The sequence below is a fragment of the Tetrao urogallus genome (assembly GCF_951394365.1).
Source record: "Tetrao urogallus genome assembly, chromosome: 3".
NCBI classification, from domain to species: Eukaryota; Metazoa; Chordata; class Aves; order Galliformes; family Phasianidae; genus Tetrao; species Tetrao urogallus.
Window position 1 is genome coordinate 15655229 of NC_136815.1, and position 17374 is coordinate 15672602.

General features: G+C 34.0%; 1 protein-coding gene across 3 annotated transcripts in view; it reads left to right on the forward strand.

Moving 5' to 3' along the window:
- CSMD3 (CUB and Sushi multiple domains 3) overlaps window positions 1-17374 on the forward strand; it is a gene marked incomplete at both ends in the record, with an annotated part of 527537 nt that overhangs the window by 257668 nt on the left and 252495 nt on the right. For all 3 annotated transcript variants that reach the window (XM_079533061.1, XM_079533062.1, XM_079533063.1), the window contains one exon: window positions 16863-16966. In XM_079533061.1, coding sequence (XP_079389187.1) covers window positions 16863-16966 — 104 coding nt within the window. The remainder of the gene's footprint in view (window positions 1-16862; window positions 16967-17374) is intronic.

Here is a 17374-nt window from a genome sequence, read left to right on the forward strand (position 1 = left end):
ATACACTTCATACCTACAGTTTAAATCAAAGCACAAGGAGCTCTAATAATGGTAGATGATTCAAAGTAAAGCAATAATGCTAACTTACATTGCTTGCTCTCCTTAGTTTTAAGATCTAGGCACCTGGCAGCAATGGCTATATTCTCTTTCTTGGCATATGACTTCATCTGATTTGAGATTAATAGAGTTGTTTAAAAGTAATAAAAATAAATTAGCAGTAAGACTGTAATATTTTAAAAAAGACTCTCAGTGTCTGTTTCTGCTGCTATAAAAATACATTCTGCCTCCTAATTTCTGTCATATGTTGACATCTACTTCAAGAACATGAATGGAGACCTCAGAGGCCTACCCATCTATGCCTGGGGTAGAGAACTCAGTGAAAATTTGCTTCCATTTCAGAAACCATTTATCTATACTGTTAGATTTGTCTAGCAATTTCCCTAAGAAGGGAAATTTAGGTTAGATGTTAGGAAAAAATTCTTTACTCAGAGGATGATGAGGCACAGAAACAGTTTGCTCAAAGAAGCTAAATATACATCACCACTGGTGTTGTTCCAGGGCAGGTTAGATGGGACCCTGAGCAACCTGATTTAGTGGGTGGCAACTGCCCATGGCAAGGAGGTTGGAACTCAGTGACCCTTAAGGTACCGTCCAATCCAAAGCAATCTTTTAGCATTTGACTGTGTAATATGTAGGTGGCTCAAAAAGTAGTCTCGTATTTATTTCCATGGAAATTACAACAGATAGAAAAAGTACAATAAAACTATTTAATAGAGAAAAAAATTCTCAGCTACAAAGCACTATTTTTCTATATAGTTACCACCATTAACTATGCACTTTTTCCAGTGCATAACAAAAGCCTGCATGCTGCACTCATAAAAATCTGCACCATGGCTTTTCTTCATCGCTGTCACTACTGCTGAAATGTATCATCCATCACCTCTATTTCATCTCTACAAATTTTACAGGAAGTGTTGATGAATGTTAGTGGGTGCAATAGAGGAATTCACCTTAATACACATTTCCATGTTAGATGCCATTTTGTCAGTCTGTCAAATGTCAAATGGCAACAAAATATATTGGAATATATATTGGTAAAGTTCAATCTCTGCTACCATACCACCAACATCCACCTCTGACATCATGGATCAATATATTAAAAGAAGAGGCATTACTTTTGGAGCAGCCCTCATAGATCATTAAAGTCTGTCAGAATGTCTTAAAAGATGATGTAGAGAGCAATGGTGCTCTGCCTCTCAGGTGATATTGTGTATTTTCAGCTTCTGAAAATTTTTCATAGTTCAAAGGTAATACGTTGAATGTTCATACATTCTTCCAATGGTAGAAGCAGAATTTTAAGCTCACAAGCTGATAAGTACCATCTAGAAAATCTCAGGTGGCTCCAGTGTTAAGATATTAATGACTTGAAGATATTTAAAACTTAAATTCTTAGACGGATGTGTTTGTGTCCTCCCAACCATTCTGCCTCTTGCATCTGCCACAGAATCTCAGTTGAGTTGAAACCTGAGTGTATTACATGCTACTTGTGCTTATGAGACTCCGCAAGTAAGATGCAGTGGTGATCAACAATAATATTTCAACCAACATACATGCATGTGTGGCTGTAGCACCCCAGTGATTACCAGTAAAGAAAAGGGACTTAAAAAATTAATAAAAGACAATGCAATTGATGCTAGCAACTCATATTTTGTGAAATATCTCATCATTGTACAACAAGAAAATCTATGAGTGAAAGCTTTAGAAATCATCATCAAATTTCACAAAGTCCAAGATATAGAGTCATCACTAATTCCAGAAGTTCTTTAAAAGTTTGAATGCTGATTATGGGGATATCATTTACTTTTTTGACGTAAATGAAGTGGCTAAGTTGGGGTAAAGTGCTAAAAAGATTTTAGGATTTGCAAGATAAAATCAACTCATTTATGGAATCAAAAGGAAAATTTGTGCCAGAATATGAAGATGAAAAATGACTCACAGATTTAGCATTTTTGGTGGATTTGCCTGCTCATGTTTAACATGGGTCTTCAAGATGAAAACCAACTTATCTGTGCTTTGTTTCAAAACATAAGAAAGTTTAAAATGAAACCTGAATTTGACAAGCTCAAGTTACAGCAAATAAATTCATGCATTTTGAGACCTTGGCTAAACACAATCCTGCGTACAATGAAAAGTATGCAGTTTTGCTTCCTGTTTTGATGAAGGAATTTAGATAGAGTAGATATCAAGATTTCTGAAAAAATCATCAACTTCTTCGCATATTTGTGACTCCAATTTCAGTTGACATAAATACATTACCTGCAAATTTTCACATGGAATGTATAGAGTTGCAATCACAAATTCAATTCAAAAATCTGATCATGTTCTTAACTAGACTTTTATGAGACCTATTTTACCAGAGAAAGTACTCCTTGCTTCACCTCGCTTCACAATTACTCCTTATTCATGTCATTTCTTTTAGGCAGTATGTGCACTGTGAACAATCATTTTCAAGGATGAAGCACATAATTAGTATAATTAGATAAAAAATTTGTACGGAACACCTTAAGAACTCACTAAAAATTGAAAACACTTCAATAAAACCAGACACTGATGCACTAATTTCACAAAAACAAGGTCAAATATCCCATTAGTTTTTTTGTTTTTGATGCCAACTTTTTCTGTTTTAGTAAAAAATAAAAATAAAATATGCATTAAGTATGTTATGTAATTATATGCATTCCAAGACAATTTCTCTTCACTCAGTGCAGCGCAGGCTAGCCAAAAGGTTAAATGACCATGATCTAAATCAACAACCCTGACACGAAATCTTTCCCTGGATGAGATTACTTAAGGCCTTGTCCAAACTAATTTTGAGCTCTTTCAGGTAGGAGACATCTGCTTCTGTGGACAACTTATTTTAATGTTTCACTGCACTGAAGCAGTGAAGTCAGCAGGTTTGCAGTCACGGAATGGCTGAAATTTGAAAGGACCTCCAAAGGTCATCTCTTCCAGCCCCACTGCTCAAGCACAGGCATGCAATAGTCTGGATGAGTTCTTAATATCTTTGAGAAGCAGAACTCCACAGCCTTTTTAGGTGACCTGTTCCAATACTCAATCATGTTCATGGTGAAAAAATGTTTTGCTCTGTTTAGACAGGACTTCCTGTGTTTGTTTCAGTTTGTGTCATTGCTTCTTTTCCTGTCCCTGGACAATTAACTGAATTAGTCTAGCTCCATTTTTGTTACACTGTTCCTTCTGAGCCTTCTTCAGGCTAAGCAGCACCAGCTCTATTAGCTGTTCCTGATGTGCTCCAGTTCCTTAATCCTTTAACAACTTCTTTTGTAGGACTCTCTACAGTAGCTCCATATCTATGGAAATGTGCATCTTAGAATTGCTTGCCTTTCTCTCAAAAAATTTAAGAGTCCGAGTTATTTTATCTGTATAAATTCCAGTTCTAATAAAAACAAAATAAGTCCCTCTTTAGTCAGAGACTACATCTGGAATAGCTGAAATAAAAGATTTTTTTAAATTTTAAAAATGCTAACATTGGAAATTTTCTGAAACTGTAAATACGATTGCATGGTATATTAGCATAACATGAAAACTGTTCCAGGCTGCGACTGATAAAGATGCCTAAGTACAAACTGAGTTTTAAAGTTCTGGGTAGATCCATGCTGGTCCAGTAAAATATTTCAGTGCATGCACGATTTGCTTTTATTTAATTAATGCATATATATTTAACTTTCTCCTATGCATATAAACACTGTATAATATTAAAGATGTATTATAAGAGTGAAAACTATAGTAAAGAACTCTTCACTTGCTTTAAACTACAAACTAAGTACAGACATAAGCAGGAATGCCTCTTGATGGATGGTGCAGCAGACTTATGTCAGAAAAGACAATGCAAAGAAAATCTAAATTGATCAAGGTATCAGTAATAACACTATATTTATTTCAAAACATGAATGTTGGAAATAGTTCCTACCCTTCACTGGTGCAATGCTGAAATCAATAAACTCTGAAAAGTCTAAAACTCGCCATGGGCAAACTACAGTGCCAGTCCTGTTTATTATAGATAAGTTTACACACATTCCAGCAGTATCCAGAAAATACTGTTCTTTCCATGCTTTCATTAGACATGATTATCTCTTTCATACTGCAATGAAACTCAGGCTTAAAGATAATTAGAGAGTTTCTGAAATAATTGATAGATAAAAGATTTAAATGTTATCTGAAACAACATTCAGATATGCTTATAGTTTTGGGTATAAGTAGAAAAATGTGGATAACGCTGATTAGAGGAACATTACTTCTTAAAACAAAATGAGATTGTTTTACAAGTTACATCAAATTCTTCTTAGCATATATTGAGTAGTCCACATATATATAGCTTTTACATACATAATCACCAGTTAAGAGTTTTAGTTTTGAGTGAGGTTAACATTATATGTAAGTCTTGAACATAACAGTGTTTGCCTTGTATTACTCTTAAATAGCATAATTTTATGTTATGTTTCCCAGAAGTAAAAAATATCGTTGATATTTCTGAACAACAATGAATGAAGATTACCAATTAGAAGGTTTTTTATAATGACTACAGCAAGTAATGACACAGTTTTCAATGTAAATACCAATATTTACTATATTCTATACAGTTCTTTACATAAAGTAAATTAAATATCTTTACTGATGTTTTGGATAAGAGATTAAGCATATGCTCAGTAAGTTTGCAGATGACATCAAGTTGGAAGGAGGTGCTGATGTGCCTGAGAGTAGGAAGGCCTTTCAGAGAGATTCAGGTAACCTGGACTGAGGCCAATGGAATGAAATTCAATCAGCCCAAGTGCCAAGTCCTGTACTTTAATCAAAATAGCCCCATGCAATGCTACAGCCTTGGGTCAGAGTGGCTGGAAAGCTGCATAGAGGAAAAGGATCTGAGAGTGTTGGTTGGTCAGCACTTGGCTGAACGTGAGCCAGTAGTGTGTCCACGTGGCCAAGACGCTAACAACATCCTGGCTTGCATCAGAAATAGAGTATCCAATAGTGGCAGGGAAGTGATCATTCCCCTGTACTCAGCACTGATAAGGCTGCACCTTGAGTACTGTGTTCAGTTCTGGGCCCCTCACTATAGAAAAGACATCGAGGCCCTTGAGTTTGTCCAGAAAAGGGCAACAAACGTGGTGAAGGATCTAGAACATGAGACTTATGAGGAGGCTGAGATGAGACCTCATAGCTCTCTGTAACTCTTTGAAAGGGTCAGTCTCTTCTCCTGGGTAACAGCAATAGGAGTTGCAACAGAGGAGGTTCAGACTGGTTATTGGGAAGAACTTGTTCTTAGAATGAGTGATCAGGTGCTGAAACAAGGTGATCAAGGAAGTGATGGATTCACCATACTTTGTAGTGTTTAAAGAAAGGGTAGATGCATTACTTACAGACATGGTTTAGCGGGCAAGACTGATGGTAGATGAACAGTTGCACTAAATGATCTTAGAAGTCTTTTCCAACCTTAATGATTCTTTGATTCTATAATTCTATGAGTCTATAAAAGTATATTAAAAAATGCGATTATTCTGAGGGAGAAAGCAGTAGATGAAAGACGCTCATTGTTAGCTCAGTATAAATCCATAAGTCTTTTACCAGTGATAGCAAAAATTTTGTTTTCTGGACTTTGGTTAAACCTTGTTCAAGTTATTTGCTTATTTTACATAATGTGGAGTAAGAAAGTGTCAATTTAGATTCTTGATTTTTTCTTAAAAGGATGGGCTTTAAAAATGTCAGTCTAGATTTAATAACAGACTAAAACTTCAGTGCAGTCATAACTTGGGCTAAAGTTAAGCAGATTTTGAATCTTACATATTATACTTGTTAATTTTTTTCTAATCCACAATGACAGAAATACTGCAGAAAATGAAAGTGCTAGAATGACAGACTTTCTGGCAAATTTCAGTCATTCCAACAAAATCTTTTACAGCAATGCATTAAGGAGAAAAATAAGTAAAAGAGATTCTTTTAAAAAAGACAAGATGTCTTCCAAAATTGTAAGGAGAAATTAAATATCTAAAATCATTATTAGATTTAGATGTATTAGAAAACTAGGTCCTTGTTCTGTTCATTTTACATGGCAGAAACTTTTCAGGAAGAAATTTTTAGTGATCATGAATTATGTTATTGTACATTTCTCATCAACATATTTTAAATTTTACCTTCAGTGTATTTAATACTTGAAAATATTCTTACTATCTTCCTAATTAGGTAAATGTATTCTGTAAAATGTGCTCCAAAAGTTTGCTCATGTTCACATTCTTTTTATCTGCTGCATGTTGAAATAATTTTGAAATCAATTATTACTTGTTTCTGAGAATTGAGGCTTATTCATTTTTTTTTATTTACGTGTACATATAAATATATATATATGCTTGGTCTTTCTGTCCATGTCAAATATTTTATATTCAATTTTTTCTCTTAGAATCATAGAATCCTTTGAGATGGAAGGGACATTTAAAGGTCATCTAATCCATTCCCCCTTAATAAACAGGGACACCCACAGCCTTGCCCAGGGCCTGATCCAGCCTCACCTTGAAAGTCTGCAGAAATGGGGCATCCACCAGATCTCTGGGCAACCTGTTCCAGTGCCTCACCACCCTCTCTGTAAAAGACTTTTTTATTGTATCTTAAATCTACTCTCTTTAAGCTTGAAACCATTTCCCCTTGTTTTATCACAAGAGAATCTACTAAATAGTCTGTCCCCTTCTTTCCTGTAGTTCCCTTTTAGATACTGAAAGGCTGCTGTCAGGTCACCTCAGAGCTTTCTCTTCTTCAGGCTGAAAAGCCCCAGCTCTGTCAGCTTCTCCTCATAGAAGAGGTGTTCCATCATTTAGATAATTTTTGTCACCCTCCTCTGGATGCACTCCAACAGGTCTGTATCTGTCCTGTACTGAGGATTCCACATCTGGACACGGTACTCCAGGTGAGGTCTCACCAGCACAGAGCAGAGGGGCAGGATCACCTACCCCAGTCTGCTGGCCATGCTTCTTTGGATGCAAAGATACAGCACCAACTCCTGGAGGACACCAATTGCCACAGATCTCCATCCAGATACTAACCATGAACCTCTACTCTCTGAATTTGATGCTGCAACCAATCTTCATCCATCAAACAGTCCACACATCAAATCTGTATCTTTACAGTTTGGGGAGAAGGATGTTGTAGGGTACCATGCTAAACGTCTTATAAAGGCCTTACAAAGGCCTCTTCTTCTTTGTGTCATAATATTTTTTACATTCTCTAAAAGTTTCATCTTCAAATTTCTGAGTTTTTGTACATTATTATGCAAAGACAAAATAAGTGAAACAAGTTCAGCAAAAAGCTGAATGTTTACATTTAACTTACTACAGCTATGTTATCTCATTAACTACTGTCAGTGGAACATTTCCTAAGCTTGTTCTCAAGCATAAACTCAGTTGTCATCCATATTTATTCATGTTGACAGCATAAATTTCAGGCAGCCTGAGTACTTCGCCATGAAATCAAGTATTCATTTTATGAAGTCTGTTTTAATTAGGCTTATTGGAATAAATCATACTATAGATCTTCTTGCAATCAAATATCTCAAACTTGGCTTTTCCTAAGCCTAGTATTTAGATGTAATGCAAGTGTTACAGTCAATGAAATGATCAGAAAAATAGAGAATACTTAAGTTCACACTTAACTATATATTTTAACCATAATTCAGTGGGTTGTTTTTTTTTTTCTTTCATTTTACTTGAGGACTAAAAAAATCTGGTGCTGTATTTATCAATAGGAGATAGTTTATTATATATGAAACTAGAAAGTGTGAACTATCTTTGATCTGTTCAGAAGACATTCAATTTACTTTTAGTGTTAGTTTCTTTTAAATTGTTTAACAACATTTTGATCTGATAAAAAAAAATCAGTGATGTACATAACTTAGGTTTTTATTTTAAATCTTAGAAATGCGTTTGGAGAAAAGGGAGATTGTCTCAATGGAATGAGAGCATAGAAGAGAATCCAAATATTTCTAAAACAGGAGATTACAGATTTGGCAGTGAGGGAATGGAGTCAATTGATGAATAAGAGCAGTTGGAGTCGGAAGGTACATGCATATGCTGTGGTTTTAGTGTTGGAGTGAAACAGTAAAATGAGGAGGGGAAAAAGAACAAAACAGTTATAAAAGGATTAATGATTTGTATTTCCAACCTGCAATTTTGCTATATCTCCATATTACTATGGAGATACAGATCAGTTTTATTAATTACTGCAGATGTTACCTCACTAAACATTTTTTCTATGCTTCCATGACTGTATGAACCATGTCGTTCTAATTTCAGCTGGGATCTTTTTCTAGGAAGTAGCCGTTATGATGTTATGGATTTAGAATGAGAATAATATTGATAACACACAGATGTTTTCGTTACTGCTGAGTGTTTTAACAGAGTTGAGGACTTCTCAGCTTTTCATGATGCCATGTTAACAAGGAGGCTTGGGGTGCCCAAAAAGTCAGGAGGGGACAGAACAAGCACAACTGATCCAAGCTGGTGAAAGGGAGATTCTATAACGTACAGCGCAGGGGATCTTCCACCTGTTGGAAGCTGTCCAGGAACTGGTCAGTGGGTAGTCAGCAATTGCACTGTGCATCACTTGTCTTATGTATTCTTTCATCATTATTATTATTATGCCCTTTTAAACTGTCTTGACCTCTGTTTTTGAGTTTTATCCTTTTTGCAGTTCTTTTCCCCTTCCCACTGGGGAAGAACAAGGGAACCTCAGTGTGCTTAAACCACAACACTTTTTCTACACTGTGAAAATACTATCTATCCATATGTAATAAATGAGAAATTGAACCTACTTCAATAACTCAAACAGGAATAACTGCTTTTGTTTCAGTCAGCAGCAATTTTAGATTATATCCATAACCTGAATTTCACATATCAATTCCATCTTTGATTAAATCTTTAGGTAGAATTAAAGACTGAATATGAATTTTTGTTCAGTTGGACTGTACAGTGAATACAAACATAGCTAGAACTTTTTAAAAGGCATTGGTGCACGTGGCCCAGAGACTTTCATAGGAAGCTTCCAATGCATGCTCTGTGAACAGCTGATAATTTTTAGTCTCTTTGTTTGATCAATTTTTGGCACAGAAATGTATCACTTTCATCCACACTCACTCACTTGGTTGCTCTTGTGAGTGATATTTATAGAAGTGTTCAGCTCCACACACACCTTTTTCTGCTATCTTATGGGGAAATTGAACTATTTTATTAGGCGTGTTTGTTTTCTGTGAAGGGGTTTCCTGTAAAGACTTATGATTCTTTGCACCACCATTTACTACTTACATTTAATTATATTTTCTTTATGTTACGAGGTTAAATGACTGAGGTCTTTGAGACCTAAAAATACCTTTCAAATCTGTGGTGCAAAAAAAACCCAAATAAAACAAAACAAAACAAAACAAAACGACAAGCAAACCAAACAATCATATACAAATAAGTCTGTCCTGTTGTAGCAAAAGAGACAATATTTTAATAGAGAAATTTGGATTATTCTGAAACAATCCTTCCAACCTTAAATAGCTTCTGGTGTCTATATGATCATTCCATAGTTAAGGAATAGAACTGCATGCTAAAAAAGGATTTTGCTTTATTATTCTAATCAAAATAATGATTTAAATTATCTCTTAGTATAAATTTAATCCAAAATATATTGTTAAAGTAAGGCAATAACTGCATTGTAAGTTTAAACATAGGCCGTGGACACAAATAAGTAAGGGATATCTATACAAGTGTCTTAAGATTGGTGTTATGAGTAACTTAGTGCGAAGTGTTCACTAACACTAAAAATAAGTGAGTAAATGAATGCAAAATACAACAAACCTTACTGGAAAAAAACAAAAATCTTAAGAGAAGCAGTCCCTCTCTCAAGAAGTTAAACATGTTTGTTGAGCTTTTGAAATTTATACTCATGTGAGGGTGACATTCACGCAAAATAACATGGGAGAGATTGTTTTATAAGAAACGTGAAGTATGTTCAAAAATGCTATATCCCAGATTTGGGAGTTTGGAATATTAACAGTTGTTTGAAAAGCTAAATGGACAGGTATTCTGCATTGCAACTGTAAATAATGATATCACTGAGAAAAAAATAAATACATATCCAAGCATTCTCATATACTGTCCCACAGCCTTCACATATCTGGCGAACATATAGGTCAAAACTAGACCAGTGCTTTAAGATTAAGTGCCTTAGGGGCCAAGCGTTTTCTGCCTGTAAGTTTATGGATCGCAGCTTCAAGGCTGGGAAATTCGCGTAGACCATATTTGGAAACTGATGTTAGATCTTGTCATTTAAATGCTTAAAAACATGAGTTCTTTTATGTGCATGGTATTTACATATCTCTGCATATCATGTAAAGGTTGTATGCTTAATTCAGCATTTACACATGCCTAAAAAAAAAAAATCTGCTTTTTTGACTTTTTTAAACTTTAAATTATTAGCCTTTTGATCTCTGGAACACTTTTTTTTTCTTTTTTTTCCTTTTTTTTTTTTTTTTTTTTTTTTTTTTTTTTTCCATACCTTAATTTTCAGAGAGATTCCAAAACTGTTTTCTACTCCCTGTTTATGGCTGTCCTGGTTACTGCTCTGAATCTGAATCTTGGCCTCTTATGAAAAATGTTGTTATTCTATCCCAGGTCAGCTGTATGCAACTTGGGACATACAATTGTTTTTAAGAATATAAGCATGTTTTTCTTTACCCCATAAGTGAAAAACAATTTTATCTTCTTTTACCTTTACCTAAAATCTACAGTTCTGCTCATTTATTTATTATGCCACAGACCAAATAGTACCCAAACAGTGAGTCCTGTTCAACTAGTGTCACAGGAAATAACACATTATTCTGACTACAATCATCCTCATTTTTTCACAGCTGTAGTAAAGAAGACATAGAGGAACATTTTCAAGGGAGGGAGAGATTCTATGCATATCAATATCATCTAATTTAAGTCAATAAAAGGTTAAGTGTCATAGTTGGTAAAGATTTTATTTTATACTGTCTCCACAGTTAATGTGAAGAGATTTTATTTTCACTAGATAAAATGAATAGTAATATACTAAGAAATTAAGCATGCTTAGAGAAATGTCCAAAGTAGACAAGATGAATTCCTCTCCAAATAGCTTACCCATGGAAAAGAACTATCTGTGAAGGTAGTGAAAGTGATTATTTTGTGACAAGATTCCTTACTTTTTAGATTATTACAATTTGGTATAATTAATTTAAAATTAAACCTCTGTTTTATAATAAAGAATAGATTCAGTAAGTTTTCAAATGGAACCATTCTTTCATAATCATATGTATAACACAATTATTTTGATGGGGGGAATCTATGGTTCCATGGAAAACTATGGAGGTAGACCTATCAATCAGATGTCATCCTTTCATTATCTAAACTGCCTAATATAAAAGCACATCGTTTACTACATGGAAAGTAGTCTGATATCCTCAGCACTAAAGCAATTAGCCATCCTGAGGCAATATAAGGACATAGAGACATAAATAGCATGCATTTTTTCCCCTTACTTGATTTCACTTCAACCAATGGAGAAGGTAACCAGAGTTCATTTTGACTGATTTTGATGGACAGGATATTATCAACATCCTACAGTTTCTTTGGTTGGTTTGTTTGTTGGCTGCTGTTTCTAGAATAGCTCTGAAAACTGATGGAAGTTGATGTCTTGCACATACATTGCACTAAGGAGAAGTTCTCACTCTTGCTAGTACATTTTGATCATACTGGAGGATAGTATTTTTTTATAAGATAATTTTTGCAGAAATAGATTTCTCTATTGATCAAAGTTAGATGTTTTGGCACCAGAAAGATAGCTGGAACTTGCAAGTCTAACCTTTCTCCTTGTCTACAGCCTAATATTAGATAGTAATTAGTCACTTCATCCAATGTGTTGGAAAAAAGTTTCTGATTTTCTAGTGGCTCAATAAAAGCAAATACAAATAAATTATTTAAAAATGCTAGTAATTTTTCAGAGATATATCAGAATAGTTTTTTGCAAAGACTAAGATATTTGTTGGGAGAAAATATGGCAAGAAAATTATCCAGTAATATGAACTGTAGGGAAAAACATGATAAACACACTGACTGAAGTTTAAGCCGATATGTTTACTTAATGATTTATTTGCACTCCTGTATTTTCCTCGTGAGTGCTATATTGATAGTTGGATTGTGTTATTCTTTAGCATTGTCACTATTTTATTTGTAGAAAGCCTTATTTACAAAATATTTCTGAATCCTTTATATTGGGACTACATTAAATATTGAGTCTGCTGGCTAATCCATTTCAGAAACTCTTGTGAATGTGCACAGACATAACAAAGGTTATACTTTCATGCAAACAAAAAAACTATAAAATGAAAAGTGAAACTATGAACTTTTTGAGATGTGACTTCCATGTGCCATCTTCCCATTGTAAGACTTCCTAGAAATCTGTCTAGGATAGTAAAGGACTACACGTTTGTTTCCAAATATGATGGCTCCAGAACAAATATTTCTAAGAGGTTTTTATAAAAAACTGATTACAGGATTAGCCTCTGTGGAAAATTAAATTATATTTAACATTTGTACTGGAGTTAAACAAAACAAAAAATCCTTCTTAAGGAACTCACAAAATAAGTGTTAAGATCTGTCACTCTACAAGTAGAAATCATCTGCTGTCTATAAGGCTAAGATTACTGGTAACCACTGACCTATGATACTTTGGGACGACACCAAACGGTTTCCAGCAGCCTATCCAAAAGTGCACCACAGTTCTCCCAAAGATCCTGTAATTTTATTTATTTATTTTGCTTCTTCACAGCATCTTACACGGTATTACTGATATATGGTTATGCATTTGAATTCTATTTTAGATGCCCACAATGTGGATATCAATACAAAAACACTCAGACTCGCTTTAAAGTCTAGAAGGATACTGATAGATGATAATTCATCTGGTGTGTGTTCTTTGCCTTTTACATTTATGTCAAATACCAACATTTGCACTGTACAGTTCATTTTGATGAGGATTATTGCCAACAAATGGAATCAACCATATAGAAGGAACTTTCCAGATGAGCTAGTGAGTACTTATCACCCTGAAGAGACTTACAGTTTTTCATGTCCTTTTTTCCTCTCCTCTTTTCTCCTTTGCTAGTGAAAGATTAAAATAAATTAAAAGGACAAAAGGGATTAATTAGACTATAGACTTATAGTTAGATTAGACTGTTTTGAGTTTTCTTTTGGTTTTGTAGTAGGTAGCTACAAAAGAGCAAATGAAATTATTGTTAGGCTACAGAGCTGCTAGAAACTCTTGGATACATTGAATCACTGGACTATATGCAATATGCAGCAAAATAATGTGCAGTTACATTGTATCCTCCACAGGATGTTTTAATTCAGATTCAGATCTTACTGTTAATTCTGTATAAGATACAGCTTGTTTAAGCAACATCTTAGCTTAATTTTTAAGCACTCTTCTGAGGAGAAGAGATTCATAATTTTAGAAACATCTCCACAGTTATTTTACTGCTTAAAATGGCAGGCAGATTTTATGGAGTGAAAATATGAGTATATACAAAAATATTTTTAGAGATACATTTGCACTGGAAGCTTTAGGTTAACAGATGCACATATGGAAATACGTACAACTTTAAATTTTTATACTTCCCCTTCAGAAGCAGTTCTGATGCACATACTCTTTCTTTTGTTAAGCAGCATTTTGCATTGTATGTTTTGAAATTTAAAAATGTTGATTACTGCACCTGTAGCAATATGTTCCTTAAATCTCTGAGGATCTAGTTCCATCAAGAACTAGACACAGTCATAACAACTGTCTGGAACACAACCATGTAAGCATATTCTCCTTCAGAACTGTTTTAAGTTCTCAAGTTAGCCATTAACCTCCCAATAAAATCTGATATTTTAATTCTCAGCTGTATAACAGACTGGTTTCTGCCTATGAAATGAGTCCCAAATGACATATTCCATTAAAAAAAAACACAAAAAAAAAAAAAAACAAAAAAAACCCTCTGCTGCAATTCTTTAGAAATTAGATCCCTGCCCCCAACTCTTCCTTTGGATAAGTACTTGCAAAATAATTATTAGAGAACAAAAAAATAACATCATAATTATCATAACTTTCAGGAAGTATATTTCAAATAGGATTTTTCTCTTTATAGCTTAGTAATGATCAGTATTACCATCTTTTTTGTTATTTGCTTCTAGTTTTAAAAATTTAATTCACCAATAATACGTATTTTCATTATTTCTGGATTTATAAACAGCAAAAGCAGTCCATGATGGACAAAGAATACTGTGTTCCTTTTAACTACTTTTCTGTTCATTTTAGTGATTAATGAGTGCACAGCTCATTAACTTTAAATAAATTTGTTGCTTATACATATTTGAAAGAACAGGGGAGAAAATAGATCCATGACTACAGTCTCTAGAAACATACTTAATAATATTCAGGAATAAAACTCCAGAATTTCATTTCTATGTGAAATAAAATTCAAAACATAATCCATGTCAGGATAGTGTGGTGCTTCCACACCAGTGGCTAGCTCTACTCCACTATTCCACTCCCTGCCTCCTCCTCCTCAGCAGAACAGGGAAAAAGATGTTATGAAAAGAAAGCACACGTATTGAATGTGCTTAGGAAAAAGAGATTTGGAATAGGAATGTTAATGTAATTTATCACCTATTAATAAAAGACTAGAACAGAAGAAAAAAAAACCTATAAACAACTTCCCTCCACCATTCACCCTCTTCTACCTCCTCCCCCAAAGTCATGCAGGGGAACAGGGAACATTCTATAGCGTTTCATCTCTGCAACTCCATCATCTTCTTTTGCTCCAACGTGGGCTTCCCACACAGAGCAGTTCATCAAGAACTGCCCCAACATGGGTCTGTACCACAGGGCCTTCTCTCAGAAACAGACTGCTCCAGCACAGGTCCCCCACAGGTGGCAGCTCCCCCAGATCTCCTGCTCCACTACAGGCTCCTCTCCACACGCTTCAACTCCAGCTTTGAGTCTTTCCCACAGGATGCAGCCTTCTTCAGGACATTTCTCATTTATACTAATGATGCTTCTGGAAAACTGGAAAATATACTTTATTTGAATTTATACATAAAATAACATTAGTCCCTTTCTCTCTGATTGTTTTGCATACCATACACAGATCAACATTTGCTAATGCTGATCTGGTTAAAAACAAACAATGCTGTAATCAATCAGCATAGTATTGCCTGAAGTTTTTATTTAATCTTGCAAATAATAGCAGATTAATATCAAGAATGAACCTCTTTTAGTTTCCTCTACAGCTGATTCAAGGGTATCACATATCTTTTTGTTCTGCCACATACAACCATGTCATTTTTTCCAAAGGGAAAAAACAGACATGGTAGATGATAAAAACAGAATTTTAGTGGGTTTACTACTCAGTTTTATGTTATGCAGTCATCTCACCTAAAACTCAGTTTTCATTATGAAAGGATCCAGCATCTTCAACTCTATATGCTGATGTCATCAAAACACCTTTTCACTATTCTAAAGGCAATATTCAATACAATGCCAGCTCCAGCATTCTTGGAGCCTGATCAAAGTAAATCATACCTTGCAATACAAAGACTCTAAAAATATATCTCTTTGCTCACAGTACTTATTTTCTTGCCATTCAGACACATTTGCAAAGATTTCAAGTACAGTTTACATTGTACATTATGTACTTGGCATGTCAAGCACAGAATGAGTTCTCAGAAATGCATGTATGATTTTGTACAGCATACTTTTCTAATTCATACTTTTCCTATTACCATAGACTTAGGAGAGTTGCAGAGTGTGTTAGAAATCTTTTAATAAAGCATGCTTTTTTTGTAAGAGGTTAATGCAGAAAACGCAAGATTTTTGCATGTACATCTATTTTAGTTAAATATAGAAACATTATTTCTGAAAAGAATTTCAGATTGCAAAATTTATAACAGCTAATAACTTGTTATTTCTCATAATATGAGAAGGCCAGAAGAAAAAGGTGATTTAAAATTTATTTTCAAAAAATTAACAACATCAAATTTCAAACAAAATTAGAACTGCAATGTAACATAGTAACACAAGCTGTCAATGCATTAAAATAATTTCCACAGCTCCAAGCACAAACACTCTTAGTTCCTACTTACAAGACCATTTTCAATAGAAATGAGTGTTATGAACTATTGTTTAGAAGTATCCTGTGTTTTTAATGCATATGAAAAATATCACAAGATCCTCAAATTTTCATAAAGAATTTGCATGACTAACACATCAGTGGGAATAACAGCATCATTTCTTTCCTAAAAGAAAATGGTTTTTACCTTTGATCCAACATAATGCTGTTTTACCCAGATTATAGATGAAAGGAATAAATTACATTCTGAACTTCCAGTATATTTACTCTTCCAAGTGCAATTATTCTACTGTTATTTAAAGATAACTGTATTGCAGACATTATAACCAATTATGTTGCCCTTTATGTATATCCTAAACAAAATGTAATGCAATTATTTTGTACTGTATTAAAATTATAACAATCACGTAAATAAGTGAGATGACAATACTTTGAGGAGGTCAGAGTGATACCAGATGTGATATCTTAAAATTATTACAATTTTGTAGTTCAATAAATAAACCTGTTAACTATATTACATTCAGAATATTTTACAGTCAAGTATATGTAATTTTTAATTGGAAATGATTTATTTATGCTTCCAAAAGTTTTGTTTACAGGCACAAGTCAGACATATTATTTTATTTCCCAGGTTATTCAGATAAACTTTGAAGAATTTGATTTGGAGATTGGCTATGACACACTGACAATTGGTGATGGAGGAGAAGTGGGTGACCCAAAAACTGTACTTCAAGTGTAAGTCTTCTGCATTTAAAGTTCATATGCTTTACAGAATATCATTAATGTAATTTTTAATGAAAGCAAATAGTGATAATATCCAGGTGAATCCCAACAAAAGTTACTTTTACCAAACTTCTGAAACGTCATTGAAGATGACAGTTTAAGTATATTGTTACATGTTTAGTGCTTTAAAGTTAGAGATTAGACAAATCACAGAAAAGGAAGAGGTAAACTAATGTCAGAATTCTTAAAAAAGATACAGCGTACATTTGTGCTTTTAATCTACATTTCTCTATATATGTATAAACTCTTAATGGCTATTGCACTTTCTTTATATAGGTCAGTTCTCACATTAATTTGCGATAAAGATAATAATAGAAAATAACACCTAGGTAGCTTGCAGAAAGGTAAAGGGGCAACTTC